General features: G+C 65.1%; 17 protein-coding genes across 17 annotated transcripts; 12 read left to right on the plus strand and 5 right to left on the minus strand.

Annotated features, from left to right (window-relative positions):
• Window positions 1–22: 22 nt before the first annotated feature.
• On the plus strand, window positions 23–1,746 carry MJAP1_000315 (uncharacterized protein; the record flags this gene model as incomplete). Its single annotated transcript, XM_060264285.1, has 6 exons — window positions 23–343; window positions 367–562; window positions 585–754; window positions 776–1,310; window positions 1,333–1,564; window positions 1,587–1,746. The coding sequence occupies 6 exons, from the start codon at window positions 23–25 to the stop codon at window positions 1,744–1,746; spliced, it is 1,614 nt and encodes a 537-aa protein (XP_060120268.1).
• MJAP1_000316 (uncharacterized protein) lies at window positions 1,747–3,172 on the minus strand (the record flags this gene model as incomplete). The annotated part of the gene is made up of 3 exons (XM_060264286.1): window positions 1,747–2,529; window positions 2,552–2,797; window positions 2,912–3,172. The coding sequence occupies 3 exons, from the start codon at window positions 3,170–3,172 to the stop codon at window positions 1,747–1,749; spliced, it is 1,290 nt and encodes a 429-aa protein (XP_060120269.1).
• Window positions 3,173–3,225: 53 nt separating this feature from the next.
• On the plus strand, window positions 3,226–3,545 carry MJAP1_000317 (uncharacterized protein; the record flags this gene model as incomplete). Its single annotated transcript, XM_060264287.1, has 4 exons — window positions 3,226–3,255; window positions 3,280–3,339; window positions 3,362–3,448; window positions 3,471–3,545. 4 exons carry the CDS (start codon window positions 3,226–3,228, stop codon window positions 3,543–3,545), a joined length of 252 nt encoding a protein of 83 aa, XP_060120270.1.
• Window positions 3,546–3,585: 40 nt separating this feature from the next.
• Window positions 3,586–4,517, plus strand: tfs1 (transcription elongation factor TFIIS; the record flags this gene model as incomplete). The annotated part of the gene is made up of 4 exons (XM_060264288.1): window positions 3,586–3,723; window positions 3,749–4,243; window positions 4,267–4,442; window positions 4,466–4,517. The coding sequence occupies 4 exons, from the start codon at window positions 3,586–3,588 to the stop codon at window positions 4,515–4,517; spliced, it is 861 nt and encodes a 286-aa protein (XP_060120271.1).
• An 82-nt stretch (window positions 4,518–4,599) lies between these two features.
• Window positions 4,600–7,855, plus strand: MAK21 (RNA-binding ribosome biosynthesis protein mak21; the record flags this gene model as incomplete). Its single annotated transcript, XM_060264289.1, has 2 exons — window positions 4,600–4,788; window positions 4,811–7,855. The coding sequence occupies 2 exons, from the start codon at window positions 4,600–4,602 to the stop codon at window positions 7,853–7,855; spliced, it is 3,234 nt and encodes a 1,077-aa protein (XP_060120272.1).
• A 28-nt stretch (window positions 7,856–7,883) lies between these two features.
• Window positions 7,884–9,241, plus strand: TRM61 (guanidinoacetate N-methyltransferase; the record flags this gene model as incomplete). The annotated part of the gene is made up of 3 exons (XM_060264290.1): window positions 7,884–7,937; window positions 7,960–9,194; window positions 9,217–9,241. The coding sequence occupies 3 exons, from the start codon at window positions 7,884–7,886 to the stop codon at window positions 9,239–9,241; spliced, it is 1,314 nt and encodes a 437-aa protein (XP_060120273.1).
• A 25-nt stretch (window positions 9,242–9,266) lies between these two features.
• On the minus strand, window positions 9,267–10,085 carry TRM7 (tRNA (cytidine(32)/guanosine(34)-2'-O)-methyltransferase; the record flags this gene model as incomplete). Its single annotated transcript, XM_060264291.1, has 1 exon — window positions 9,267–10,085. One exon carries the CDS (start codon window positions 10,083–10,085, stop codon window positions 9,267–9,269), a length of 819 nt encoding a protein of 272 aa, XP_060120274.1.
• A 26-nt stretch (window positions 10,086–10,111) lies between these two features.
• On the plus strand, window positions 10,112–11,613 carry MJAP1_000322 (uncharacterized protein; the record flags this gene model as incomplete). The annotated part of the gene is made up of 3 exons (XM_060264292.1): window positions 10,112–11,284; window positions 11,307–11,430; window positions 11,453–11,613. 3 exons carry the CDS (start codon window positions 10,112–10,114, stop codon window positions 11,611–11,613), a joined length of 1,458 nt encoding a protein of 485 aa, XP_060120275.1.
• A 26-nt stretch (window positions 11,614–11,639) lies between these two features.
• MJAP1_000323 (uncharacterized protein) lies at window positions 11,640–13,232 on the plus strand (the record flags this gene model as incomplete). Its single annotated transcript, XM_060264293.1, has 2 exons — window positions 11,640–11,697; window positions 11,770–13,232. The coding sequence occupies 2 exons, from the start codon at window positions 11,640–11,642 to the stop codon at window positions 13,230–13,232; spliced, it is 1,521 nt and encodes a 506-aa protein (XP_060120276.1).
• A 6-nt stretch (window positions 13,233–13,238) lies between these two features.
• Window positions 13,239–14,250, minus strand: MJAP1_000324 (uncharacterized protein; the record flags this gene model as incomplete). Its single annotated transcript, XM_060264294.1, has 5 exons — window positions 13,239–13,696; window positions 13,719–13,850; window positions 13,873–14,023; window positions 14,046–14,209; window positions 14,232–14,250. The coding sequence occupies 5 exons, from the start codon at window positions 14,248–14,250 to the stop codon at window positions 13,239–13,241; spliced, it is 924 nt and encodes a 307-aa protein (XP_060120277.1).
• A 35-nt stretch (window positions 14,251–14,285) lies between these two features.
• Window positions 14,286–16,247, minus strand: CAC2 (Chromatin assembly factor 1 subunit; the record flags this gene model as incomplete). Its single annotated transcript, XM_060264295.1, has 3 exons — window positions 14,286–15,950; window positions 15,973–16,103; window positions 16,127–16,247. The coding sequence occupies 3 exons, from the start codon at window positions 16,245–16,247 to the stop codon at window positions 14,286–14,288; spliced, it is 1,917 nt and encodes a 638-aa protein (XP_060120278.1).
• Window positions 16,248–16,302: 55 nt separating this feature from the next.
• MJAP1_000326 (uncharacterized protein) lies at window positions 16,303–17,442 on the minus strand (the record flags this gene model as incomplete). Its single annotated transcript, XM_060264296.1, has 1 exon — window positions 16,303–17,442. The coding sequence occupies one exon, from the start codon at window positions 17,440–17,442 to the stop codon at window positions 16,303–16,305; it is 1,140 nt and encodes a 379-aa protein (XP_060120279.1).
• Window positions 17,443–17,492: 50 nt separating this feature from the next.
• On the plus strand, window positions 17,493–18,587 carry MJAP1_000327 (uncharacterized protein; the record flags this gene model as incomplete). Its single annotated transcript, XM_060264297.1, has 6 exons — window positions 17,493–17,524; window positions 17,548–17,596; window positions 17,619–18,180; window positions 18,203–18,248; window positions 18,271–18,515; window positions 18,538–18,587. The coding sequence occupies 6 exons, from the start codon at window positions 17,493–17,495 to the stop codon at window positions 18,585–18,587; spliced, it is 984 nt and encodes a 327-aa protein (XP_060120280.1).
• Window positions 18,588–18,634: 47 nt separating this feature from the next.
• On the plus strand, window positions 18,635–19,657 carry MJAP1_000328 (uncharacterized protein; the record flags this gene model as incomplete). The annotated part of the gene is made up of 4 exons (XM_060264298.1): window positions 18,635–18,654; window positions 18,678–18,729; window positions 18,753–19,590; window positions 19,614–19,657. The coding sequence occupies 4 exons, from the start codon at window positions 18,635–18,637 to the stop codon at window positions 19,655–19,657; spliced, it is 954 nt and encodes a 317-aa protein (XP_060120281.1).
• Window positions 19,658–19,820: 163 nt separating this feature from the next.
• MJAP1_000329 (uncharacterized protein) lies at window positions 19,821–20,868 on the plus strand (the record flags this gene model as incomplete). Its single annotated transcript, XM_060264299.1, has 5 exons — window positions 19,821–19,840; window positions 19,864–19,915; window positions 19,939–20,214; window positions 20,237–20,804; window positions 20,852–20,868. 5 exons carry the CDS (start codon window positions 19,821–19,823, stop codon window positions 20,866–20,868), a joined length of 933 nt encoding a protein of 310 aa, XP_060120282.1.
• Window positions 20,869–21,666: 798 nt separating this feature from the next.
• MJAP1_000330 (uncharacterized protein) lies at window positions 21,667–24,285 on the plus strand (the record flags this gene model as incomplete). Its single annotated transcript, XM_060264300.1, has 1 exon — window positions 21,667–24,285. One exon carries the CDS (start codon window positions 21,667–21,669, stop codon window positions 24,283–24,285), a length of 2,619 nt encoding a protein of 872 aa, XP_060120283.1.
• A 294-nt stretch (window positions 24,286–24,579) lies between these two features.
• On the plus strand, window positions 24,580–26,491 carry MJAP1_000331 (uncharacterized protein; the record flags this gene model as incomplete). Its single annotated transcript, XM_060264301.1, has 2 exons — window positions 24,580–26,414; window positions 26,437–26,491. 2 exons carry the CDS (start codon window positions 24,580–24,582, stop codon window positions 26,489–26,491), a joined length of 1,890 nt encoding a protein of 629 aa, XP_060120284.1.
• Window positions 26,492–26,519: the final 28 nt, after the last annotated feature.

The raw sequence follows: 26,519 nt of genomic DNA on the forward strand, positions 1-26,519 counted from the left end.
TCAGCACTCCGCACGGACAGGCATGGCGACATCGCGGCCGGACCGGCAGACGCAGCGGTACGACCGCCAGCTGCGGCTGTGGAACAAGTCGGGGCAGGCGGCGCTCGAGCACGCACGCGTGCTGGTCGTCGGCGCCTCGGGCCTTGCGGGGCAGATCCTCAAGAACCTCGTGCTGCCGGGCCTCGGTGGCTTCACCGTCCTCGACGGAGCAACCGTGCAGAAGGACGATATCGGGACCAACTTTTTCCTCGAAGAGGCGAGCGTCGGCAAGCCGTATGCGGACGAGCTTGCGCGGCTCGTCGCTGAGCTGAACCCGAGCGTGTCGCACGCGGCGCGCGTCGAGGTATGTCGCCCGGACTCACCCAGTCACCCGCGGCGGTCCTCGACGCGGATCCCGACTTTTTTACGCAGTTTTCCCTGATCTTGTGTGTGCGCCAACCGCGCGAAGTGCAGGAGCGCGTCGCCGCGCTGGGCTGGGAGCACACGCCCGCGATCCCGGTGCTGTGCGCACACACCTCGGGCTTCCAGGGCCTGTTTCAGGTGAGCGTGCGCGAGCTCGGCAGTACGTCACACTGCTCACCCAGTCGTCGAGACGCACCCCGAGTCGCTGGTCGATCTGCGCCTCACGCGCCCGTTTGACGAGCTGAGCGCGTACGCGGCGTCGTTCGACATGGACACGACCGACTCGATGCAGCGCAGCCACATTCCGTACGTCGTCCTGCTGCTGCGTGCGCTGCACGACTGGAAGGAAGAGGTAGGTCCCGTTCTAACGCAGCACGGCACGCTCCCTGCCTCTTCGTCGCGCGCCGAATTCCTCGCGTTTCTGCGCAAGCGCCGGCCGGAAAGCGATAGCGAAAACTACGACGAGGCGCACGCGGCGCTGGCGCAGCACGTATGGCGCCCCCTGCAGTCGCCGGCCGTCCCGCCGAACGTCGCGGGTGTCCTGGGCGACGTGCAGGCAAGGGAAATCTCGGCCAAGACGCCACTGTTCTGGCTGCTGGTCGCCGCGCTCCGTAAGTTTGTCGACGAGGCGCAGTGCCTGCCGCTCTCGGGCGCACTGCCGGACATGAAGGCGACGTCTGCGACGTACGTCGCGCTGCAGCACATCTATGTCGCAAAGGCGCGCCGCGACCTGGACACGTTCCAGCGCCACCTCGACGGCGTGCTGCGCCAGGCGGGCGTGGACCGCAGCGAGGTCGGCCTCGACGACGACCAGGTGCGCACGTTTGTCAAGCACGCCGCGCACCTGCGCCTCGTGCGCGGCCGCCGCCTCGAGCAGCAGCGGGCCGATCCGGACGTGGGCGCGATGGGTATGTTCTTCCGCTCACGCAGCGCTGGCCTTTGCGGACCCCGTGAATCCCGTCACGGTGCAGTACCTCGTCGCATTCTTTGGCGCAGACACGTTCTATACAAAGCACGGCCGCTACCCCGGCCAGGCGCCGGACGCGCAGCTTGACGAAGACAATGCGGCGCTCCTCCGCGAGGCGATGCAGTACGCCGCCGACGTCCATTTGGAGCTGTCAAAGGACGACGTGGAAAAGCTGGCGGACGCATGCCGCGAAATGTACGTCGCTCGACTCACACAGGGTGCGCGGCGCCCAAACCGACCTTTCGTCCACCGCCGCGTTCCTTGCCGGGATTGTGGCGCAGGAGACGATCAAGGTGCTCACGGTGCAGTACATCCCACTCGACAATACCTGTGTCTATGACGGTGTGTCGCAGGCTATCGGCAGTATCCGACTGTAGCTACTTGTCCTCGGTAGGATCCGCCTTGACGTTCATATACACCTCGCCGACGATGCCGAGCGCCTCGGCACGCAGGCGCTGCGTCTGCTTCGAGACGCTTCCATCGTACAGCACACGCTCGGACACCTCGCGGATGACGCTTTCCACCTCGAGCTTGGCGCCCTTGAAGAGCGCGCGCATGCCCTTCTCTGCTGCCTGGTCCTCGAGCTGTTTCTTGCGCTCCTCCGTGATGCCGTCCTGCTCGGCCTTGGCGAGCTCCTCAAAGACGCTCTTTAGCTCGAGCGCCGCGCGTACCGTCGATACCGTCTCGCGCACCGTGTGGAAGGACGAGCTGGCGGCGTGGAACATACCGCCGATGCTGCCAAACATGCCAGTCGCCGCGAGGTAGTGCCGCGACTTGGCCGCGTAGATAAAGCCGACCGCATGCAGGAGCTCTACGCCGTAGTTCTCCGTTTTGAGCTCCTCGGCCTCGAGGCGCACAATCTCGCGGAAGCCTTGGCGCACCTCGTCGGCCTGCGTGTCGTCGCCGGCCGTCGCGACGCTCTCCGAGTAGATGCTGAGCTTGCGCGTGAGCTTCTCGACGAGCGCCACGACGCGCTCTTCGCGCTGCGCGTCCTTTTCCTTCTGCTTGCGCTCCTCTTCGGCCTCTTTCGCGGCTTTTTGCTCGGCAGTGAGCTCCTCGTCTTTCTTGACGGGCTCCTCGCCCTCTGCCTGCTTCTCGAGCTCCTCCGAGTCTTGCTGCAGCGCCTCTTTCATCTCGCGGCCGATGCTAATCGTACCGATCTGGGTGAGCTTTCACACGTACAATGTCCTGGAAGCGCTCGCCACCAAAGAGGCCGCCAAAGACCTCTTCCGGATCAATGATCCCGTCCTCCGACGGGAGGCCCGGCGTCGCGGGGCCAAACTCGTTGTACTTGTGGCGCAGTTCGGGGTCGGACAGCACCTGGTAGGCCGCCGCGAGCGCTTTAAACTTTTCCTCGCCTTCGGGGTCGTTGGGGTTCTTGTCCGGGTGCAGCTTGATCGCCAGCTTGCGATACGCCTTCTTTACGTCCTCGGTCGTGGCCGTCGCCGGAATATTCAGGATATCATAGCTGGGTTAGGGGGCAGCGACGTACTAGGTCATGTCGAGCGGGCGCTCGTCCGTGCCGATGCGGCGCTTCGCCACGTCGCGCTTGCCGCCGTCGCCCTTGATCTCAGCACGCACTTCGCGCAGGATCTTGGGCGCGCCAGGGGGGTCAAAGTTGCGCTGGCACGCGACACACGTCACCGAGAACGTCGTGAGCGTGCTCGGCATCGCCGCGACCGCCTCGGCAGTCGGCGGCAGGTACTCGACAGATGCCTTGCAGTCCGTGTACGGACATGTCACCGCAATGTACCGCTCCTTGCGGCGCGAGGGGACGACCAGCCGCGCTGCTTCCTCGCCCATCGAGAAGGAACACGAAGCGAAGCGTGGAGGCCATACTTCCCATCCATCTCACCATGGACGCCTTGAACAAGTACGGGGCGATTGTACGTCGTGCGTCTCTCACACAGGACTATCAAGGGCAGCTCCTCGCGGAGAAGATCAACCAGCGGCTGCTGATTTCCGGCGCAGTACGTGGACGCGCTCACCCAGATCCTTGCGTTTATCGTGGGCTACGCGTGCGATAACCTTGCGCTGACCATGTATACCTTTGGCGCGTTCTTTGCCCTGAGCCTGCTCGTACGTCGCCCTATTAACGCAGGTGTGTGTCCCGCCGTGGCCCATGTACAACCGCTGCCACGTCCAGTGGCTCCCGTCGACGACCCCCGCTGCATAGCCTACATAATTCCCCGATCTGTTATCGCTCTTTTCCTGCCATGGCGTCGTGTGTCGAGCAGACGAAAAAGCTCAGTAAGCAGCTGTCCAAGGCGGCTGCCGACGGGCAGACCGAGGATGTCCTGTCGCTGCTGAAGCAGCTGAAGCAGGTCGTCGAACCAACCGAAGAGATCATCCGCGTACGTTTCCCCCTCACTCACCCAGGCGACCAAGATCGGTGTCGCGGTCGGCAAGCTGCGCACGCACACGGACGCGCGCGTCGCGGACCTCTCCAAGGAGCTGGTCAAGATGTGGAAGATGCAGGTGGAAAAGCAGCGCCGCGAATCGACTACCAAGGAGAAGCCCAAGAAGGAGGAGACGCCCGCGCCCCCGCCGTCCGAGACGAAGCCGGCACCCGCGAAGCCGGTCAACATCGACTTTGAGGTGCTGAACGACAAGACGCGCAACGCGTGCCTGAAGCTGCTCTACGCGAGCCTCGAGCTCGCCCCGGACGCGGACGCGCAAAACGTGTACGGCTGCGCGCTGCGCATCGAGCAGTCGACCCTCGACACGATCGGCCAGGGCAACGTCAACGGAGACTACCGCGCAAAGGTCCGCAGCCTGAGCCTCAACCTGAAGGACAAAAACAACCCCGAGCTGCGCGAGCAGGTGCTCGACGGCTCGATCTCTGCCGACGAACTCGTCGTGATGAAGTCCGAGGTACGTTCTCTCGCTCACCCCAGGACATGGCATCCAGCGCGCGCAAGGCCGAGCGCGAAAAGCTCCAGCAGCAGAACCTGCACAACGCCAAGGGCGCCGAGGCCCAGGAGGCCGAGACCGACGCGTTCCAGTGCGGAAAGTGCAAGCAGCGCAAGACGCGTTACTACCAGATGCAGACACGGAGCGCCGATGAGCCTATGTACGTCAATCCACTAACCCCAGGACGACCTTTGTGACCTGCGTCAACTGTAACAACAAGTGGAAGTTTTGCTAGTCTGTATTGTAGCTCGGCCGCGGCGCGCGTGGCAATCCAAAATTTTGGCGCACAAGCCTCCCATTTTTTTTCTGCCGACGAAATGGGGCGCGACTTTCGGCCCAAAGGCAAAGGCGCGCGCAAGGCGCCGCCGGCGCAGCGGGATGCGTCGGATGATGACGAGCACAACGTAGCAGACGATGTACTCCTGCGCGAGGTCCAGGCGCTTGGCGGGAACAAGGACGACGTGGCGCTCATGCAGAGCAAGGGCGGCAGCGGGCCGAAACTGAGTGTACGTGTAGTGACTGACGCAGGACGCCCAGCTTTCGTCGGAACTCGCTGCGTTTATGCAGCAGGAGAACATGGCTCTGCCTGGGAAGGAGAAGCCTAGGCAGGAGCAGGGCAAGAACCTGCCCAAGGATACCAAAGGAGGGAAGGAGCAGGTAAAGGAGCAGGCCAAGGCCAAGGTGCCGGCGAAGGAGCAGGCGAAGGAGCAGGTGAAGGAGAACAAGGCCAAGGAGAACAAGGCCAAGGAGCACAAGGCGAAGGAGCAGCCCAAGCAGCAGCCCAAAGAGCAGCCCAAGGAGCAGCCCAAAGCGCAAAAGCAGCAAAAGCCGCGGGAAAAGGCGCACGACTCCCAAAAGGCACAGGACGCTCCTGCGCGCCCGGCCGGCAAGCACATGCTCTTTGACGGCGAGACGCCGCGTGTTGTCGAGGCTGGCTCGCTCAAGCTCCTCATCGAGCCGCAGCCCGACTGGCCGGCGATCCCCCTGTCGCCCCTCGATGTGCCCCCGAACAAGATCCCAAAGACGGTGCAGGATGCGACTGTCGCTGCGCTCCATGCGCTCGGGCAGCAGACGCTCGACGAGGAGAATGCGACGTACGCGCGCCTTGCCAATGGCGAGGGCGGCAAGAACATTACGCTCGGTGCGCTCACGCTCTCCGACCTGCAGTTTGCGCGCACGCTGCTCACCTCGAGCAAAGCGAGTACGCTGTCTGACCGCATCTCTGCGGTGACGCTGCTGCTGCAGAGCAGCCCCGTGCACAACCTCAAGGCCCTCGACACGCTCATGACGATGGCCGGCAAGCCGAGCCGCGAGGAGGCCGGCCGCGCGACGCGTGCGCTCGCCGACTGGCTCGCGAGCGGCGGCGGACTCGGCCCCGGCAAGCTGAACTACTTCCGCGACCAGCCCCTCCTCCCCGCGGCTGCGGCTGCGTACGCCAGCGGCACGTCGCAGGCGCTGCGCGTCTGCACCTGCCTGTGGGCGTTTGAAGACATGCTCAAAAAGACCTACTTTGCGTTTGTGCAGCTGCTTGAGCGCCAGTCGCACGACACGCTGCTCTTTATGCGCAAGCAGGCCGTGACGCAGGTCTTTGTTTTGCTGCGCGACAAGGCCGAGCAGGAGCACAACCTGCTCCGCCTGCTCACCAACAAGCTCGGTGATCCCGACCGGAGCGTCGCGTCCAAGGCGAGCACGCACCTGATGGAGCTGCTGCACGCGCACCCTGCGATGAAAGGCATTGTCCTGCGCGAGGTCAGCGAAACGGTGCTGCGCTCCCAGGTCGTGAACCATGCAGGAGAGACCGGCAAGGGCAACCAGCACGCGACGTACTATGGCGTGCTCACGTTGAACCAGACGCTCTTTACGACGCAGGACGCGGCGATCGCAAACGAGGTCTTTACCGTCTATTTCCAGCTGTTTGACGTGTGCCTCGCGCAGGAGGAGAGGGAGGAGAAGGAGGACAAGTCCAAGGAGGAGCCGCGCGACAAGAAGCGCTGGCGCGACCAGCAAAAGGGCGCAGCGAACCGCGACCTGGTCAACAAGGCCGCGGCCGATGTCGACTCGCGCCTGCTGGCGGCGATCCTCACTGGTATCCGCCGCGTCTTTCCCTTTACCTCGATGGAGGCGGCGGCGCTCGACAAGCACCTCGACACGCTCTTCCGCATCACGCACACGCACTCGTTCAACATTGCGATCCAGGCGCTGCAGCTCATCTTCCAGGTCGCGATCGGTGCCGCAAAAGACGCGAGTGCGCCCAACTTTTCGCCACACATTGCCGACCGCTACTACCGGACGCTGTACGACTCGCTGCTCGACAGCCGCCTCGCGACGACGAGCAAGCAGGCCATGTACCTGAACCTTGTGTACAAGTCGCTCAAGGCGGATCTCGATCCGGAGCGCGTCAAGGCGTTTGTGAAGCGCATCTGCCAGATCCTCTGTGTGCAGGACCCGCCGTTTATCTGCGGCGCGCTCGTGCTCCTCAGCGAGCTCTTTACCGCCGTGCCGGGCCTGCGCTCGATGCTCACCGACCCGGAAGAAGACGGCGTGGAGCACTTTGCGGATGCCGACGAGGACGGCGAAACGGCCGCGCAGCCCACGCAACGCTCGCTGTACGACGGACGCAAGCGCGATCCTCGCTTTGCGCACGCGGGCGACACGGCGCTGTGGGACATCTTGCCGCTCCTGCACCACTTCCACCCGTCCGTCAGCCTGAATGCCAAGCAGCTCCTCGACGGCGTCAAGGTCACGTCGAATGCAGACCTCACGCTGAACACGCTCATGCACTTCCTCGACCGCTTCGTCTTCCGCAACCCCAAGAAGATGTCGGCCGTGAAGGGCTCGAGCATCATGCAGCCGGCTCTCAGCGGCGACATGGACAACGAGGTGCTGGTGCGCCGCAGCCACGTCCCGCTCGACTATGTCAACTCGGCCGCGTTCTGGTCGCAGCGCCCGGAGAATGTGCCGGTCGACCAGCAGTTCTTCCTGCAGTTCTTCCAGGCGAAGCAGAAGCGCGCCGGCCAGGACAAGCCCAAGCCAAGTGCCGACGAGGAGGTCGATACCGTGCTCGACAAGGAGGGCGCGGACGAGGCGGACGACGCCGAGCTCAGCACCGACGATGAGCAGGAGAAGGAGATCTGGAAGGCGATGAAGGACTCGCTTCCGACCGAGGACGTCGACGAGGAAGAGGACGACGACGACGACGACGAGCTGCTCGAGCAGCTTGGCGACGACGAGGACGAGGACGACGAGGACGAGGACGACGAGGACGACGACGGCGGGCGCATCGAGGATGATGGCGACGAGGACGACGAGCCCGGAATGTTCCTCGAGGACGACGACGACCTCGTGCCCTTCACCAACTTTGACGACGAGGACGAGGAGGAGGAGGAGGAGGAGGAGGAGAAAGAGCCCGCCGCCGGCACCAAGCGCGCGGCCGAGGACGAAGACGAGGCGGCGCCCGCGAGCAAGAATCGCAAGCGCGCCGAGCAGCGCCGCAAGCGCCGCGCACTTCCCGCCTTTGCCAGCGCCGACGAATACGCGCACATGCTCGCGTCCGACGACGAAGGCAACGTATAGTTTCTTTCCTAGCCTCCACTTTTCTGCCATGGCGACGCTGCGCCGCTGCATCCAGCCGGGCGACTGGGTGATTGTGTTTGCCGTACGTGTTTCTTCTCACATAGTCGCGCGACCGCACCCCGACACCGGTCTGTGTCGAGGCCGGGCAGCAGCTCGTGAACCTCTACGGGACGTTTCTGCACGATGACATGGTCGGGCAGCCGTACGGCTGCAAGCTGCATTCGCGCAACCGCAAAGGGTTTGTGTACCTGCTGAAGCCTACGCCGGAGCTGTGGACGATCTCGCTGCCCCACCGTACGCAGATCCTGTATGCGCCGGACATGGCCTTTATCGTGATGAAGCTCAACCTCTCGCCGGGCGCGACGGTGATCGAGTCGGGCACCGGCTCGGGCTCGTTTACGCATACGCTCGCACGCACCGTCGCGCGGGGCCCGCCGGCTGGCGATGGCGTGGGGCAGCTGCCGGCGACGTGGAACGGCGCGAACGCATCGCCTGGCTATGCGCCGGGGGCGTACGACGGCCGTGTGTACTCGTTCGAGTTCCACGCGGAGCGCGTCGAGAAAGCGCGCGCCGAGTTTTCCGAGCACGGCCTCGACAAGACGGTCGTGCTCGAGCACCGCAACGTGTGCAAAGACGGCTTTGGGCTGACGAGCGCGGCCGACGCCGCGTTCCTCGACCTCCCGGCGCCGTGGGAGGCCGTGCCGTTTGCCAAAGAGTCGCTGCGCGCGGATGTCGTGACGCGCATCTGCTGCTTCTCGCCGTGTATTGAGCAGGTGCTGCGTACGGTCGCGGCGCTGTCCGAGCACGGGTTCAGCGACGTGTCGACGTACGAGAGTCTTATCCGGACGCACGAATCGCTGACCAATGTTGCGCCGCTCGAGCCGATCAAGGACGTCGTCGACCGGATCCGCGACAATGAGCGCCGCCGTGAAGGCCGCCGCGAGATGCAGATGGCCAACTCGCGCATGGAGCGTGAAAAGAGGGAGGCTGCAAAGAAGAAGGAGAGCAAGGAAGAGCGAGAGGGAGGCGATGGGAGTGGCGAGGTCGAGGTCGACGACGAGGCCACGGAAACCGAGGCGAAGGAAACCGATGGCAGCGCCCAGCCCGAGACCGAGACGCACGGCCTTGCCGACGTATCGATGCACACCGAGCCCGCCGACTCTGCCGAAACGCCCTCGGACGAGCCGGCCAAGCGCAAGGCCGACGACGGCGACGAGCCGGCCACCAAGCGCCGTACGCAGCCGGCAGACGACGGCCCCGCCGAGCCTCCTGCCGAGATGCTGTACAGCGCTGGCTTCCGCCAGCGCCTCGAGCTACGTCCGCTCACGCCGACCAACGTGTACTCGCGCCCCTTTCCCCAGATGCGCGGCCACACGAGCTACTTGACCTTTGCGACGCTCCTCCCCCGTACTTAACTATACCCCTGTAGGTCGCCTAGGAACGCCTGCTGCGCCGCCTCGAGCGATGTGTCGTGCTGGACGTGGCCGAGGCACACGACAAAGTGCTCTGCGCTCGACGCGCGGCTGCTGCTCGGCTTGGCGAGTTCCACGTGCTGGAACGAGCGGCGGAGCTGCGCAAGGAGCAGGCGCGCCGACGCGCTCTGCGGCTGCACAAACACCTTTGCGAGAAACGTTCCGCCCGGCCGCAGCATGCGCAGCGCCATCGAGAACGCCGCCATGAGCAGCTGCGACTGGACGTACTCGTCGAGCGTCTGGATGCCCGTCACGTCCGGCGCGCCGTCGCACACAATCAAGTCGGCGCGCCGCACCGACGGGGTATCACGCTGTGCCTCGCAGAATGCACGCTCTACAGCCTGTGCCGTGGCCTCGGTCGTAATGTCGCCGACGACTTGCGTAACGTGCTCGAGCGGCGCCATGGCCTGCAGGTCGACGGCGACGATGCATGCGCCGCTCGCGCCGAGCAGGCGGCTCAGCACCTGGCTCCACGAGCCTGGCGCCGCACACAGGTCGATCACGTAGCCCGGCGCATCCTGGCGCGGTGGGAGCGCCGCACGCACCTTGTCGCTGAGCGCGCCGCCGAGCGCGTCGGCGAGCGCGTCGTCTTGATGCCTTTTCTGCGCCATTCGGCTCGCGAGCGAGCGCGACTCTTGGCCAAACAGCCCATAATGCTCATCGAGCTGCAAAAGCTTGTACGCGGACCGCGCGCGGTAGCCCTCCTGCTTGCCTTGGCGGTAAAAGTGGTCGCGCTGGTCCTTGGTCGACTTGCCCATCCGCCGTGGTGGAGGTGGAGAACAGCATGGACGCCGACGCGATTGCCCAGAAGCGCGCGGCGCGCGCGGCGAAAAAAGCGCAGGCAGGCGCGGCGGGCACGCCTGTTCCGCCGGCAGACCATCTGATTCGGAAGCGCGAGTGGGTGCCGGTGCGCGATGCGCCGGACGGCGGGCGCCGCGTACGTGTCGTGAGCTGGAATATGCTGGCACAGTGCCTCGTCCGCCGCGAGCTCTTTCCGGGCAGCGACTGCCTCAAGAACAAGGACCGCTTCCCCGGCCTGGCCGCGGAGCTGCGCGCGTACGACTGGGACATTGGGTGCTTCCAGGAAGTCGACTGCATCAAGGAACATGCCGATACCCTCGGCAAGGCCGGCTACGCGTACCACTACGAGCGCGGCTACGATAACAAGCTGCACGGCCTGATGATTGCATGGCGCTGCAGCGGCGACCGACCGTCGTTTACGTACCCTGTGTACAAGCGCGTCGTGTACTACGACGACGCACGCCCGCTCGAGATTGCGGCACGCGCGCGGGGCGCGCCGCTCGACGAGCGTGGCGTGCCGCAGGCGGACGTGTACTTTGCACCGGACTCGGCGGTCGGCGCGGAGGGTGCGCCGCACTCTGCGACGGCCGTCTCGCGCCTGACGCGCAACATTGCCTGCATCGTCGCGCTGCCGTTTGCCGAAGGCGACGGTGGCGTGATTGTCGCGACGACGCACCTGTTCTGGCATCCCAAGTACGCGTACGAGCGCGTGCGCCAGGCGGCGATCCTCATGCAGGAGCTCGAGGCGTTCCGCAGCGACCCCGAGCACGCGGACGTTGCGTCGTGGCCGGCGATCCTCGCGGGCGACCTGAACGACCAGCCGCACTCGCCGACGTACACGCTGCTCACCGGCCAGGGGCGCACGTACGTCGACGAGCTCGCGCAGGCCTTGGGCGAGTCGCGCATCGTGCACACGTCCGTTGACGAGGTGCGTGGCATGCGCAGCGCCAACTATGCGGTGACTGTAACAGAGGCCGGCGACGAGGACCGCGTCCTGGGCCGCTACCGCCCGCCGGCCAAGAGCGAGCTGCTGACCCTCGAGCAGATTCTGCGCATGTACGAGCTGCCCGCCGCGGACGGCGTCGGGGCGATGCAGAGCGTATACGCCGCCGCGCACCCCCGGCTCGTCACGGACGAGTCCAAGACATTCTTTTCGGTACGTACCCCCTCTCACGCAGCGACGCGGCACGCGCTCGGAACGCTACGATATCGAGAAAATGCCGGTGCCGACCGACCCCCGCCAGCTGCAGAGCGCCGAGCCGATGTGGACGATGTACTCGTCGCTCTTTCACCTCACGCTCGGTACGTCTATTTTCTCACACAGACTATATCCTCCTTGCACCGATGCGCAACACACGCAACGACTACCCGCCGATCACGGCGCTCCTGCGCCTGCACCCCGAGGACACGTTGCAGCCGGGCGTGCCGCGCAAGGGCGTCTGCAGCTCGGATCATGTGATGCTCGGCGTGGAGCTCGTGCTGTAGGCCGTGCGCAGTGGAGGTTGGTTGCCATGCTCCGCTGGCGGCCGCTCCGGCGCGACGTGCACGAATGGATCGTAGCGCCCAAGGGTGTGCAGGCCCTTCGCATAGTATGGTGCATACTCATCCTGTACGCTGAGCGCCTTGCGTTTGGGCGTGCAGCCGGCCGCTGTCGCATCCCCGCGCCAGAGATGGGCGCGGCGCTGAACGTGCTCATCGTGTCCGATCCGCAGGTCGTGGGGCGCGGCACGTACGAGGACGCGCTGTGGATCTTTTGGGAAGCTGCGCGTTTCTTTTCGGACCAGTATCTTCGCAAGGTGTGGCGCGCATTGCAGGGGAGCGGCCTCGGCGCCTCGCTCACGGCAGCGCCGCCGGCCGCCGACGTGGTCGTGATGCTCGGCGACATGTCTGACCGCGGACGGTGGTACACGTCCAAGGAAAGATGGGCGGCGCTCCAGGTGCGGTGGCATACCATCTTTTCCGGGACGCACATCGTGCAGGGCGGTGGAGCGCTCGGCAGGCGCACTGCGCCGTCCATCCCCGCACTGGTCGTGCCCGGCAACCACGACATCGGCCTCCCGGACGCAGAGACCGGGCTGCATACGGCTGCGAACAAAGAGGCCGCCGCGTGGTTCGCCGATATGTACGCACCGCACGTCGACGACGCCTTCCGCCTCGCCAACACGACCACCCCCTCGTGGAATGCGCGCATTCCGGTGTCGGTCGACGGCGCAACGACGACGCACGAGCTGGTGCTCGTCAATGCGCTCGACCTCGTGAGCATGCAACCGCTCCTTTCCGAGCCGTTTGACGCGGGCGGCACGCGCTTTGCGGCGGCCAAAGCACGCGCGCCGCACACCACACACATGATCGATTTGTTGGACGAGGAGGCCAAGAACCACACGCAGCTCCCCCCACGCATCCTTTTTTCGCACGTCCCCCTCTCTCGGGGCCGCGACGAGCACTCGTGCGACGTGCCGTGGCGCACGGCGACGCACGGCGTGCGCCGCGAGTCGCACCGCGCCCCCGTGCCCGGCGGCGATATCCTGCAAGGCGGCGACCTGCAGCGCACGTACCAGAACCTGGTGCAGCCCGAGGTGTCCGAGTACGTGCTTGGCGCCGTGCAGCCCGCGCTGCTCTTTTCCGGCGACGACCACGACCACTGCGAGGCGGTGCACCACTCGTGGCGCTTCCGCACCGCGACGCACGGCAGCGTGCCCGGCTTTAGCGTGATCGACGTCCCGGAGCTCACGGTCAAGTCGATCTCGATGCTCGAGGGCGTGCGCCGCCCGGGCTACGCATGGCTGCAGCTGTCGTCGACCAACACCGTGCCGTCGATGGAGTATACCCCGTGCCTGCTGCCCGACCAGGTGGCGCTGTGGCTCTACCTCTACGTCCCTCTTTTCCTGCTCACGCTCGTGCTGGGCCTGCACCGGAGCATGCACCCCGCGCATAGCGCGCAGCTCCTCCCGAGCCACGAGTCGATTCCGATGGAGCGCATCGGGCGCGACCGACGCCGGCGGCCAGTCGAGGCGTACGCCCCGTCGCGTCTCGCGCGTCTCGCGCGCGTCGTCGCGATGGTCGGCGTAGTGCCCCTCCCGTTCTGGGTCGCACTGCAGCACTAGATAGCACTACGCACTACTCGCATCCAGGGCCGCGTTCGGCACGAGCCCCAGCGCCTTGAGCGTCTCTTGGCGCTCGGCCGCGCCAAAGGTGCGCCGGGGAAAGGTCGACGAAAACTGCAGCGCGGACGCATCGCCGCCCTTGCCATCCGCAAGCACCGCCTTTTCGAGGTCGGCGAGCGTCGCGTCGGCGGGCAGCGTGCCCATCCACTGGCCGCCCGGCGCACGGACGCGGAGACGCGCCTCCGTGCCCGCATTCGCGCGGGGCACGGACGCGGTGGGCGGCGGCGCGGGCGCGCCCTGGGGCGCCGCGCCGGGGAGCGGCGTGCCCTCGCGCAGCGCCTTTTCGCGCGCCGCCTTTTCTGCGCGCGCGCGCTTGTCCTCCTCGATCTGGGCCTTGACGCGCGCCTTGGCGGCAATGTCATCGGCCTTTTCGCGGCGCTTGCGCTCCGCCTCCTTGATGCGCTCTGTGTGAGTCGGGCGACGTACCCTTGCGCTCGAGCTCCTCGCGCGCGGCGCCGGCGTCCTGGCCGGCCTTGCGGCGGATCTGCTCGTTGGCGCGGCGCTCGTCGGCGTCCTTTGACGCGTTCGCTGCGCGCTTCTCCTGCAGCTTGTGGCGCACTGGGTGAGCACGGTGACGTACGCTCGGCGAGGCGCTGCTGCTTCTCCTCCTCGGTCAGCGGCTGGATCTCCTCGGTGCTCTCTTCAAAGTCGTCGTGGCCCGACTTGTCCGCATGGTACATCGCGAGGTCCATGTCGCGGAACACCTTGTCGCACTCGCGGCAGCGGATGGACTGGGTGAGATGCGTGGCGTACCTTGGGCGCCTCCGAGGCCGGCGCCTCGCTCGCTTCGCGCCAGTTTTCCGGCATCGGCTCGTCCTGGTGCGCCTCGAGGTGGTCGAGCGCGGCCTGCATCCCAGAAGACTTGGTCTCCTGGAGCGCCCAGTCGACGCGGTCCTGCTCAAATCCCATTTCCAGCACTGCGTCAGCCACACGACCTACATGCTTCGCGGTCCCCCATGTTGCGGTCAGTGCGCAAGCACGTGATGCTACGGGCTACGACTGGAGGGGGCCTTCAAAGGTAAGCGCGACGCGGCGCTTTTTCTTCTTGGCCTCGAGCTCGGTGGGGGGTGCGTGGCTGGGTTCGGCGGAAGGCTGCGCTGCCGGCTGTGCAGCCTGCGGCGCCGGCGCGCTCGCGGCGTGGCTCGCGGCGTGGCCAGCGTGCTCTGCTTCTTGGGGTATCGACGCCTCGGCACGCGGGGCGCGGCGCAGCGATGGCTGCAGCGTGTAGTTGTATGGCCGGCCCAGCTCGTTGTAGTCAAAGACGGCCACGGAGCAGTACCCGTCGGAGGACGACATCATCAGCAGCTGGCCGTCGGGGGACCACGACAGGTCCGTAAAGGACGCATAGTGCAGGTTGCTAAAGCAGCACAGCGGCGCAGCCTGCTGTGTGTCATAGACCCACACACTCTCTTGCGTTGCAATGGCATAGACCATGCGGTACGGCAGCGAAAACGCGCTCGTCGCCGCCGCCGTCGCAAGGCTCGCTTCGCGCACATGCCCGGGCTCGAGCGGCACGTCGGGCATCGGCGGCGCGGCCTCGGCGCGGTGCCGCAGGCGGTACAGGATCGGCGAAAAGCGCACGACAAGCGTCACCGACTTGTGCCCGGGCAGCGCGGCGATCGGCGCGTGCGAGCGTGCAAAGTTCCCGCGGCCGTACAAGTACACGGCGCTCGATTGCCCCGCACGCTGCTCGCTCGCGCTCGGCGGCGCGTACTGCCCGGTGGGCGTCGCAAGCAGCGCGCCGTCCGGCGAAAAGGCGAGGCGGCGGAAGAAACTGCTGTAGCGGTCGTCGCCATACAGCTTCAGCGCCGACGCGCCCGGCGCGGTCGGCGCGCCCAGCATACGCTCGCGGGGCGACGGCGGCGCACGGATCGACGGCAAGGGCGCGGGCGATGCGGACCGCCCCGAGGCGGCCGACGGCGAGCGCGACGGCGTCGGCGGCGCGCCGAGCGACTGCGCGTGCGTCGAATCGGTCGGCGCCGGCGACGGCGCTGGCATCGGCGTGCTTTCGCGTGTCGACGGCTTCGCGTCGCTCTCTGACGCACGCTCGTCCTTGTCGCTGCTCGCGACATCGACCTTGGCGTGCCGGCTCGCGATCTGCACGTCGCGGATCGTGTCATTGTGTCCTCGCACGAGGTTGTAGAGGTGCACCGCGCGGTCGCTGCTCTGCGTCGCGAGGAACTGGTTCAGGGGGTCCCATGCCACGCCTTGCACATAGTGCTGGTGCTCGGAAATCTCGCGCGTGACGGTCCCGTCGGCCGCGTTGATGATGCGCGCCGCAAAGTCGGTGCCGCCGACAAGGACCGATTCCCCGTCGGGGCTCCATGCCATATCATACAGCTCCTGCGACGTGGCACGCGTCATGATCCGCACGCGCCACGACTCCTTCTCGTACAGCGCCTCGCCATCGGCGCCAAACTGGCTCTCGCCAAACGACGGGCGCATTTGGTCGCTGCGCACCCAGAACAGGACGGTGCCGTCGTCGCCCGCCGACGCAAGCACGTCGCCAGCCGGCGAGAAGCGCACGACGTTCACGACACCAGTATGCCGCGAGAGCGTCGCCGCGTACTCCGCCCGGGGGGGATGCACCGGCGTGCCCGACGCGCCGGCCGCGGCAAGGGCCGCGGGCGAGGGGATATTCGGATGGATCGTCCAAATCTGCGTCAGGAAAGCGACGTACGCGGACATTATTATCGCCACCGGCCGTAGCTAGCCGCCAGCTCTGGCCACCAGCGAGAATCGGCGCTTGGTGCTCGTTCTGCGCCTCGCTCCCGTCGCCAGCCAAGTCGTGTCCGGGCGGCAGTCCAGCGGCTGCGTCAGAAATAACTACCTACCTTGGCCGAGATTATGGTCCAGCACTTTCGCAAGGCGCACAGGCGCAATCGACTGAAAGTCACACGAGTAGATGGGCAGCGTGTCGTGCCATCGGATCTCAAACGTCACACAGCGCACCATCGCGCTGCAAGACACGCTCCGCAAGGCGCGCTTCGGCCGATACCTCCACTACAAACTAGCGAGGGCGCTGCGGGAGTTGGGGGGGCGCGGGCGCGGCGGGGCGCGCGACACGCAGCTTGGCATCAATCATGCCGAGCGCAGAGGCGAACTGGGCACAGGTCAGGCCGCGTGCGGACGTGTCGGATCCGGCGACTGCCGTCCAAATCTCGGCGAGGTCCGTGCTTGGGAGCTTGCTTTTCGCCCACACACTGCGCACGGACGCAGGACGAGCCAGGGGGGGATCCAGCGTAGAGTCACAGATAGCTTGGAAGCACCTCGTATAGCGCGCTGGCGTGCTCTTTGACTCGGGAGGCGCAGGGGCCGAGCGCCGGCCGCTCGGCACGACAGGGGCGGTGCGGCGGGCGTCCGGCGGCGTCGACGGCAGCGGCTCGTCGTCGGTGCTGAGCGCAGGCGAGTCGGTCACTTGGGCAATGCGCACCGGCTTGGATGTGGGGCGGGGGGGAGGCTCCTTGTCCGTGCTCTCTTTTCGGGGGCGCGTTGGGAGTGTCGGCGGCTCATCCGCGTGCTTGCGAAAAGTGTCCGAGTCGGCCCGTTTTGGTTTGGCTGCGACGGGGGGAGGCGCGCGCCGCGCGGGCTTCGCACTTTCGGTATTCGCAGGCGGGGAGGCACTGGGGGAAGACGGCGCGTCACGCGCCTCGTCCTCGGCGGGCTCGGGCTCGGCCGCGTCTGCCGCCTCTTTTTCTCTTGCCTCGTCTTTTGTCTCGCTCGAGGTGCGCGAGACAACGGTGGGCTTGGGGCGCAGGGCCGGCTTTTCCTTGGCGCCCCGGCTCGGTCGTGGGGCCACGTCCTTTTCTGCTGCACGCTTGCTGTCCTCGGAAACACTGCTCTTGCTAAACGAGCGGCGCAGCGCCGCAAAGTCGGGCGCTGCCTCTTCTGAATCTCTTGGAGTAGGTGCGTCGGCTTCTTTGGCCGCTTTCGGTTCCTTGGCCTCTGGGGAGGCTTCCAGGGCGGTGGGTGCCTTGGACGCTTCGGCACGCTCGCCTCCCATGTCGGCCTTGGGCACTGCCCCACCCGCTTTCGTGCGAATTCCATCTGGCTTTTTGATGGGCTGCGGCGTGCTTCCGCCAGCATTGCCTTCAAACATGGCACGCAAGTTGCGCACCCCCGCCGGCGCCGCCTCCTCGGCACCGCTCATGTTGGTGGAGAACCGTGCGCGCTTAGTCAGCGGAACCAGTCTCCACCACCATGAATGCTACGGTATACACAGAGTGCTTTCCGTACGTGTAATTCGCTGATATAGCCCTGCGCCAACATGGTCCATTGACGATATGCCGAACCAGACGGGCCGCGTACGTCCTTGTCCTAACCCAGGTCGTGATCGTGACGGGCGGCAACTCGGGCATCGGCCTCGAGACCGTGCGGGCGCTGCTCCGCAAGGGCGCCAAGGTGTACATGGCTGCGCGCAACGAGGCCAAGGCACGCAATGCGTTTGTCAAGCTGCGCGAGGACACGGCGACGGCCGCCGGCGCGGTCGACTTCCTCCACCTGGACCTGGCGAGTTTCCGGAGTATCGAGCAGTTTGTGCGCGACTTTCAGCGCCGCGAAGAGCGTCTCGACCTTCTCTTTAATAACGCAGGGCTCTTGGTGCCGAAGGACAATGGCGAAAAGACGTCCGAAGGCTACGAGATCCACATGGGCGCAAACGGCCTCGGCGTGTACTATCTCACGCAGCTGCTGATCCCCTTTCTCAAGATGTCGTACAGCCTGAACCCCGCGCGCCCCCCGCGCGTATGCTTCACGTCGAGCCTTGGGCACCGCGCCGCACCAAAGTGCGGCTTTGATCCGTCGGATCCCAGCGGCGCCAACATCCGCTTCCGCATGCTCCCGCGCGAGGTGCAGGCATACGCGAACAGCAAGATGGCCAACCTGCTCTGTATGTACCTTTTCTGACCCAGCGGCGCGCAAGATGCACCGCACCTACGGCAAGGACGGTATTATTTTGTACGTCTCGCCTCTGACCCAGCAACGCGTGTAACCCCGGCAACATTAAATCAGCCCTCACGCGCGACGTGTCCGGCCCGTCGGTTTTGCTCCTGAACCATGTCGTGAACCCCTACTTTTTGCACGCGCCCGAGCTCGGCGCACTGACGCAGCTCTACGCAAATACCTCGCTGGAAGCCGGCGAGGACGGCGGCGTGTACTACATTCCGTGGGCGCGCCGCGGCGAGTCGGTTCCTGCGGGAAACAGCACCGAGGCACAGGACAAACGTACGTCACGCGCCTAACGCAGTGGCCGCCTACTTTGACGCACAGATTGCGCAACACGCCCGCCCTGTTTAATTCATGTAAATAGCCACGTGGTTGGGGGGACCGTGCCCCGCACCACGATGCTGACTGCGCTTTTCCCGTACGTGTGCGTTCCTGATCCAGCCCGCCCGCTACGTGGGACCCTGAGCAGGGTATCCCCGACCAATCTGGACGTGTAGGTAGTGCGTGCTAATCCAGGTTGCGATTGTCACTGGCGGCAACACCGGTATCGGCTATCTGACAGTGTACTGGCTCCTCAAGAAGAATGCCAAGGTGTACCTCGCTGCGCGCAGCGAAGGCCGCGCGCGCGAGGCGATCCAGAAGCTCGAGGCGGAGAACCTGCCTGGTTCGGTCGAGTGGCTGAAGCTCGACCTTGCCGACCTGAACAGCGTCAAAGCGTTCGCGACCGCTTTCCAGGGCAAGGAGAAGCGCCTCGACCTCTTGTTTAACAATGGCGGTGTGATGTATCCCAGGCTCATGCCGGACACGGTCGATGGGTACGAGATGCACCTGGGCACAAACGGCCTTGGTCACCACTACCTCACCAAGCTCCTGCTGCCGACGCTGCTCGCCACGCAGAAGGTTTCGCCGTCGAACCCGCCGCGCGTGTGCTTCACGTCGAGTCTCGCACACCGCTTCGCCTCCGCCGAGGGCTTCAAGCCCGAGGACCCGACTGGGCTAGGCTCGCGGCCCTTTTATCTCTCCCCCGCCTCGCGCGCGTACGGCACGAGCAAGCTGGTCAACATCCTCTCGGCCAACAAGTTCCAGCGCCAGTACGGACCCGAGGGTCTCGTCTTTACCTCGGTCCACCCGGGCATTCTGTACACCGAGCTGATGCGCGACTGGAACCCGCTGTTTGGCGTGACGCAGCTTATCCAGTCCTACCTCTTCTACCCCGCTTCCATGGGCTGCCTGACGCAGCTCTTTGCCAACACGGCTCCGGAAGCCGCCAAGAAGGGCGGCAGCTACTTTGTGCCGTGGGCGCGTGAGGCCGAGCCGATGCCTATTGCGCACGACAAGGCGAACCAGGATGCTTGTATGTTCCTTTACTCACTCCAGTCGATGCCTGGGTCGACGTGCAGGTTGCCAAGCACGTCAAATAGCGTACGGCGTAGGGCACACAAGCGCCATGTGGCAATGGTCCGTGCGCCAAGCCGCTGCCCCAGAAATTAGGCGATAGCCTACGTCATTGACCGCCTATCAACCGGGGAACGCCCAATATTATACGCGCATGCTACAGTCAAAGCTTGGCGTGTTACTACCATCATGCTGTCGTTTGTGTTTCCGTAGGTAGCGATTCTTGACCTAGGCCTCCGTGCGAATGGGATCCGGCCAAGGACATGCCTGACCAGACCGGCCGTGTACGTCTCTTGCACTTATGCAGGTCGCCATTGTGACAGGAGGGAACTCGGGTATTGGGTTTGAGATCGCGCGGTGGCTTTTGCGGAAGAATGCCAAGGTATACATTGCGTCCCGCAGCGAGCAACGTGCCAACGTCGCCATCAAGAAGTTTAAGGAGGAGGGCCTGCCTGGCGATGCCATTTACATGACCCTGGACCTCGGGAGCCTGGTGAGCATCAAGAAGTTTGTTATTAGCTTCTTGGCCCGCGAGCAGCGCCTCGACCTTCTCTTCAATAATGGCGGCATTACGAATTTGGACGTACGTGCATCTACTCACCCAGCTCCACGCTACGACAGTCGATGGTTACGAAACGAATATGGGAATCAATGCTCTGGGGCCGCACTATCTCACGCAGCAGTTAATTCCGGCGCTGGTTGCTTCCTACAGAACCACGCCAGAAAACCCCCCTCGGGTATGCTTTACGTCCAGCCTGTTGCACCGCGGCGCGTCAGCCAAGGGCTTTGACCCCGAGGACCCCTCGGGCCTCAAGGCACCGCGTCCCTTTGGGCTGGCGCCCCAAATGCGCGCGTACGGTTCGAGCAAATTTGCCAACATCCTCTCGGTCAAGAAGCTGGACCGCCAGTACGGCCCCGACGGCATTGTCTTTACCGCTGTGCACCCCGGTGGGCTGCGTACGGGAATCTTGAAGGACAGTCCGGGCCTGTTTGGCGCCGCGCTACGACTCACGTCCCAGCTCTTTTTCTACCCGCAGGAAATGGGCGCACTGACGCCGCTCTACGCAGGCACCGCCCCCGAGACGGCGAAAAAGGGCGGACGCTACTTTGCCTCGTGGGCGCGCGAGGTGGAGCCCATGACGCTGACAGAGCACGAAGGGATCCAAGATGCATGTACGTCTCATCTACTCACTCAGTCGACACATGGGTCAGCGAGCAAGTGTCCAAGCACACGTAAGCTCCTGCACGAGGAGGGACATCGCGCCTCTTTTCGCGCCTGCGCTCGTACCTGTATGACGAGCGAGACGCTCCTTGATTGGTAACGAATAATGCCTGATAGTCTACGCAAAAGCTCCCGAGCTACCCGATCCATCTGAGGGCATCCGTATTTCCTCTGGTGGTTTAGGATTGGTCACAGCAAGCGCGTGGCGCTATGGCGTAGCACTGTCCAAATAAAGTTTCCTACGCTCCTGGACGGCGTCTCTCGTTTTGGCACACCAAGCTCCATGCGGTGGCCACCTCTACCTAGCACAATGCACGTTCTCCCCCACCCCATGTGCCGGTGGGCGCGCAGCGCGAGCGGTTCTGTGCATAATGTCGCCCTACTGCGTTCCTGCACGCAGTTGTCCTGCAGCTGCCCGCCCGATCCACGATGTGCACTGCGGTACAATCGCTGATTTGTCAGCTCTAACCTTGTGCAGCCCTGGCTGCAGCACTGTGGAGGCGTCCGGTAGGCCGGCGCAGGCGATTTGCGCTCGCGGCACGAAAAAAGGACGGCGGGCTCGGTGCGCTCCCTGCCGACCACCACCGCAAGGTGCTGTGTGTGACGACTTTTGTAAACTTATGGTTGAATCTATTCCGAGCATCCATACTGTGATTGAGCGCGTTCCCACAGCTGTCTCGACGTACTCCCAGTCTCTTCTGACGCTGCTTTTCTCAAGTGACTTGGACTCGGAGCCTGCCTAACACGACTTTCGTGTTCCCTATCGCGCCCTGGTAGCCGATTCTCTTCGCATGGCACTTTGCTGATCTGACCATGCCGATCTTTTCTCGTAACATGCACCCTCCTGCGGCAGAGGCAGCTGCGCTTCCCTCTGCACAAAACTCCCCCGAAAAGCCTGGCGAAGAGGCCGAGGCTGGCAAGTGGTTTAACAAGCGTCCGGGCCCTTTGTCGTTCGGTGGGCTGGCCAAGCGCCCGCTCGCCAACGAAAAGCTCCCCATGACGCCCCCCCCGAATGTCAACAAACAGCTGAGCGCCTCCCATGCCCAAGACGCGGCGCTCGCGCAGAGGGTCGACCCCTCGCGCCTCTCGCAGTTTTCGCTGCGGCTCAACGAGCTTGTGAACAAGGCGTTTGTTGCGCCAAACACGTCGGCCGCCGCACCTGCGCCACTCTCGGCCACATCGCCGTTCAGTGGCGCGGTGATTGCGCTGCCCCGCCTCCAGTCGATCACCTACGGCTCGAATCGGCTGCCTGACCGTGTCAAGGTGATTGAAATGACGCGGCTCATTGTGAACGAGCTGCAGAACGCTGCAACCGTCGACCCGTACCTGCTGCGTGCCGTATCACGCGCGGTGCTCAAGTCGATCTCGCTGTTTGTCACGCGGATCGAGTCGCTGCTGGTGCCTGCAGCACGCGACCCGTCGGCTCTTGTCGTCCCGTCGTCGGTGCGCGGTGCGCAGCAGCTGCCCGCCGCGATGGAGTTCAACTTGGCGCTGATGAGTCTCGAGTGGATTGTGGAAGAGAGCCTCGAGCGCTGTCTCGAAGGCCTGCCTCCTCTTGCGCTCCTGAGCTCGCCCAACATCATGGTCCCGACATCGTCTGAGGGCGAGGCGGCGCCGCGCATGCCGCCGTACGTCCACGAGATTCTCTCGCCGCTGCGCGAGCAGATGGAGGCGAGTATTATCCATGTCGTGCAGCCGGTGCTGGTGCAGGTCAAGTCGTCGCTTGCGGGCTGCATTGCAAAGGGCAACCCCTACCCCTTCCAGCCCCAAAAGGCGCCCGGCGCAGAGACCGACGTGGGCGCGGTGCGCTCGCCCAGCGCGGCGTGGCTCAAGGAGCTCGAGGAGCGCCTCGATACCGCACACCGTCTCCTCTTTCTGCGTGTCGTGGAGCGGTGTGGCCAGGACGGGCAGGCATGGTACATCTCGGTCGCGATCCACCTTATCTGGAAAGGACTCGTGGCCATCACCTCGCGTTCCGTCTTTGCGCCGGCGAGCGTTGTCGAGGCACAGTTTGCCCACACGTTTGGGCGCACGTCGGGCACGGCGCCGTCGAGCGCTGTGCTCAACTCGCTCCTTTCGGACGAGTCGAGCAGCAAGCGCGTGCCGACCCCCACGCAGCTCGCCCATGCCCTGCGCTCGGTTGGCAAGCCCGGCGCACACCGCCTGCGCAAGGCGCCCGGTGAGGCGGCGACCGGCGCCCAGACGCCGGTCGAAATGCACGAGTCCGAGTTTGACGGCTGGAAGACGCACTTTATGCTGCCGAACGATGACACTGACTGCTACGTGATCAACCCTCTCCTCGTTGCCGAGCAGCTGCACGACCTGCAGGTGTTTGAGCGCCTCATGACGCAGTTTGCTTCCGACCTCGCGACCCCCGCGCACTTCCAAAAGACGCGGCGCTCTGCGAGCCGGCAGCGCAAGGCGTCGGGCGACAGCGAGGTGTACGACGAAGGCCTGCATCCCGCGCGCTCGCACTCGAGCGATGACCAGGACGAGAGCGAGGACGAGGACCTGGCGCACGCCGCGCTCAAAGAGGCGCTCGGCGCGCTCCAGTCGACCGTGGTAGTGCTGCGGACGCTGCTCCAGGAGCCAGACACGCTGCAGCACCTGGCGATGCGCACCAAGCACGGCAGCGAGGCGACAGAGCACCTCTTGACGCCTGCTGCCCTGCACGCGTTCAACGTAATTCCCGAGCTGCTCCTCGTGCACATTGCCTTTTGCCGCATCCCCCCGGGCTGGACACAGCGCGACGACCAGCGCCCGGATGCAGAGAGCGCACGCGCCGGCCTCCTTCCGACCCCGCCGCAGCTCTTTGGCTACACCTGGGCGCAGTACGAGGCGGCGCTCACCGGCTTTGCGGCCGGCGAGGCGGCCGCGTCGTCGCTCGCGCGCCTCTACGCGCCGGTGCTCGGCGAAGTCTACCACATGCTCGACGAGCGGTGCGCCGACCACGAGCCGCACCCCGACGACCCCGACGCCAGCTCGATCCACTCAGAGTCGAGCGCGGAGGGCGACGTGCCGAGCGCCATGACGCAGTCTGCGCCCACGCTCGACAATTTGCACATCAGCGACACCCCCAAGGCCAACCGCGAGGCGCCGGTCATGGGCCACATGAACCTGGAGCACGGCGAGCCGACGCGCTCGCGCTCGCTGCACCGCAGCGCCATCTCCAACCGATTCTGGCGCCGCTCGCACGCGAGCGGCCACGGCCTGCACCTCCCCCACGCGCTGCCGCCGCGTGTGTCGCGTGCGAACGCCACGAGCTCGCCGTACCTTGGCCGCCACCGGCGCACTTCGCCGCTCGGCCACTCGAACAGCTCGCTGCCCCGCAGCCAGACGCATACGCTGGCGCACATGCAGCGCAATGCGCTCAACATGTTTGATAGCGTGCTCAGGCGCGTCGACCAGACGTACCGCAGCAACACACCGTAGATCGGGCCATGTCCGTGCGAAAAAAAAAATTGATTGGTCATCCACTGGGGTTCTTTAGCGTCCGGGATGTACCACCGAGCATATTGTGTGGGGCGCGCTGCGCTAGGAGCGGGAGCGTTGCGCTACGCGCGGGCGCGTGCTGCCGCGACGCCCTGGCTGACTCGGGCGCTTTCTACGGACGGCGAACCACATTCATTTTCTCACGCCCACTTTGATACCGCCCGCAATCACAACAACGAGCCCCCCAACGATGCTGGCGAAGAGGCCGCGCCGAAGGAGCACGCGGTCATCTCCATGTTTGACCTCTTTTCGATTGGTATTGGCCCCTCGTCCTCGCACACTGTCGGCCCGATGCGCGCAGGCGCCATTTTTGTGAACGACTTGCGCGAGTCGCAGCTGTTGGATAAGGCCAACACGCTCAAGATTGCTCTCTACGGCTCGCTGGCCGCGACCGGCAAAGGACACATGACGCCCCAGGCACTGCTGCTTGGATTTGAAGGCGCAGACTGCGAGACGGTAGACACCGAGGCGGTGCCGACGCGTTACGAGGCGATCCTCCGCGACAAGGTCCTGACGCTCGGCAAGGATACGGATGCGTCCTACGGCGACGCGAAAGCTATCGCATTTGACTTTGAAAAGGACCTCGTGTGGAAGTGGGGACAGACGCTTCCAATGCATTCGAACGGCATGCGCTTCAGCGTCTTTGACGTGAACGGCGATTTGATTGCGACCAACGACTTTTACAGCATCGGCGGCGGGTTTGTCATCAACGGCAAGATGGCCGTCGCCGATGTCCCGGGTCCGCGGCCGATGCGCGAGGGCCTCGAGGCGCCGGACGGTGCACAGGAGCCTGGGTTCCCTCACGAAGCCGCGCCGACGACGGCCGTCGTGCCGACCGACGCGGACAAACACCCCGAGGATATGCTCGAAAACGTCTTTTACAAGTCGATCCGCCGCGACGATGCGGGCGGCGATCGCCGCAGCGGCGTCACGCCGCACGCGGACGAGACGGACCTCCCGCCGAAGCTCTTGTCCATCGGCGGCGACGTCCAGGATGAGCCCGACCGCCCCACGCCAGGCCAAAAAGAGCCGCGCTTTCCTTTTCACAACATGGCCAGTCTGCTCGCGCTCACGCGCAAGCACAACCTGACCATTGCCCAGATTGTCTACGAGAACGAGCTGACGTGGTACACGCCCGAGGAAATCGACGAAAAGATTATGCGGATCTGGAGCGTGATGGACGAGGGGATCCGCGCGGGCGTGCACAGCACGCAGGAAGTCCTTCCCGGCTCGCTGCAGATGAAGCGCCGTGCGCCAAAGCTCTACCGCCGCCTGATGCGCGGCCTGTACATGGGCCCCCGCCGCCTCGGCAACATGAACGGGCCCGACACGGACGAGATCGAGCGGCCAAAGGGTGCGGGCGAGGTCGAGCGCCTCCCCAAGCCGCAGCGCGATGCGCCCAGCGTCCCGGCCAAGTACATGCGCCGCGAGGCATCGCGCGCGCCGACGATCCGTGGCTCGTTCCAGCACGAAATCATGCCGGTGCCCCCCCGGCGCACCAACTTTCCGGCGATGGACTGGCTCTCGTGCTGGGCGATTGCGACGAACGAGCAGGTCGCGGCCGGCGGCCGTATTGTGATTGCGCCGACGCTCGGCGCGGCCGGCATCATCCCCGCAGTCCTGCGCTACGTCGTGGAATTTGTCGCGCTCTCGCCCGAGGACGAGGAGAATCTCGTGCGCACCTTCCTTTTGACTGCCGCAGCGATCGGCATGCTCTTTAAGCGCGGTGCGACGATCAGCGCCGCCGAGGGCGGGTGCATGGCCGAGGTCGGCACGAGCTGCTCGATGGCCGCCGGCGCCTTTGCCGCGTGCATGGGCGGCAGCCCGGAGGTGATTGAGCAGGCCGCCGAGACGGCGATCGAGCACAACCTGGGCCTTACCTGTGACCCGGTCGACGGCCTGGTGCAGGCACCGTGCATTGAGCGCAACGCGGTCGGCTCGGTAAAGGCCGTCGTCAGCGCGAACCTCGCGCTGTCGTCCGACGGCGTGCACTCCATCTCGCTCGACGAGGCGATCCACGCTGCGCGCATTACTGCCGCGGATATGCACATGAAATACAAAGAGACTAGGTACGTGCTTCTACTGACGCAGTCTGAGCGGCCTGGCCACCACGGTCAAGATTCCCGTCGCGGTGCCCGAGTGCTAGTATGTAGGTGTGTATTATCGGTCCTCCT

Source organism: Malassezia japonica, chromosome 1 (genome assembly GCF_029542785.1).
Source record: "Malassezia japonica chromosome 1, complete sequence".
NCBI lineage: Eukaryota > Fungi > Basidiomycota > Malasseziomycetes > Malasseziales > Malasseziaceae > Malassezia > Malassezia japonica.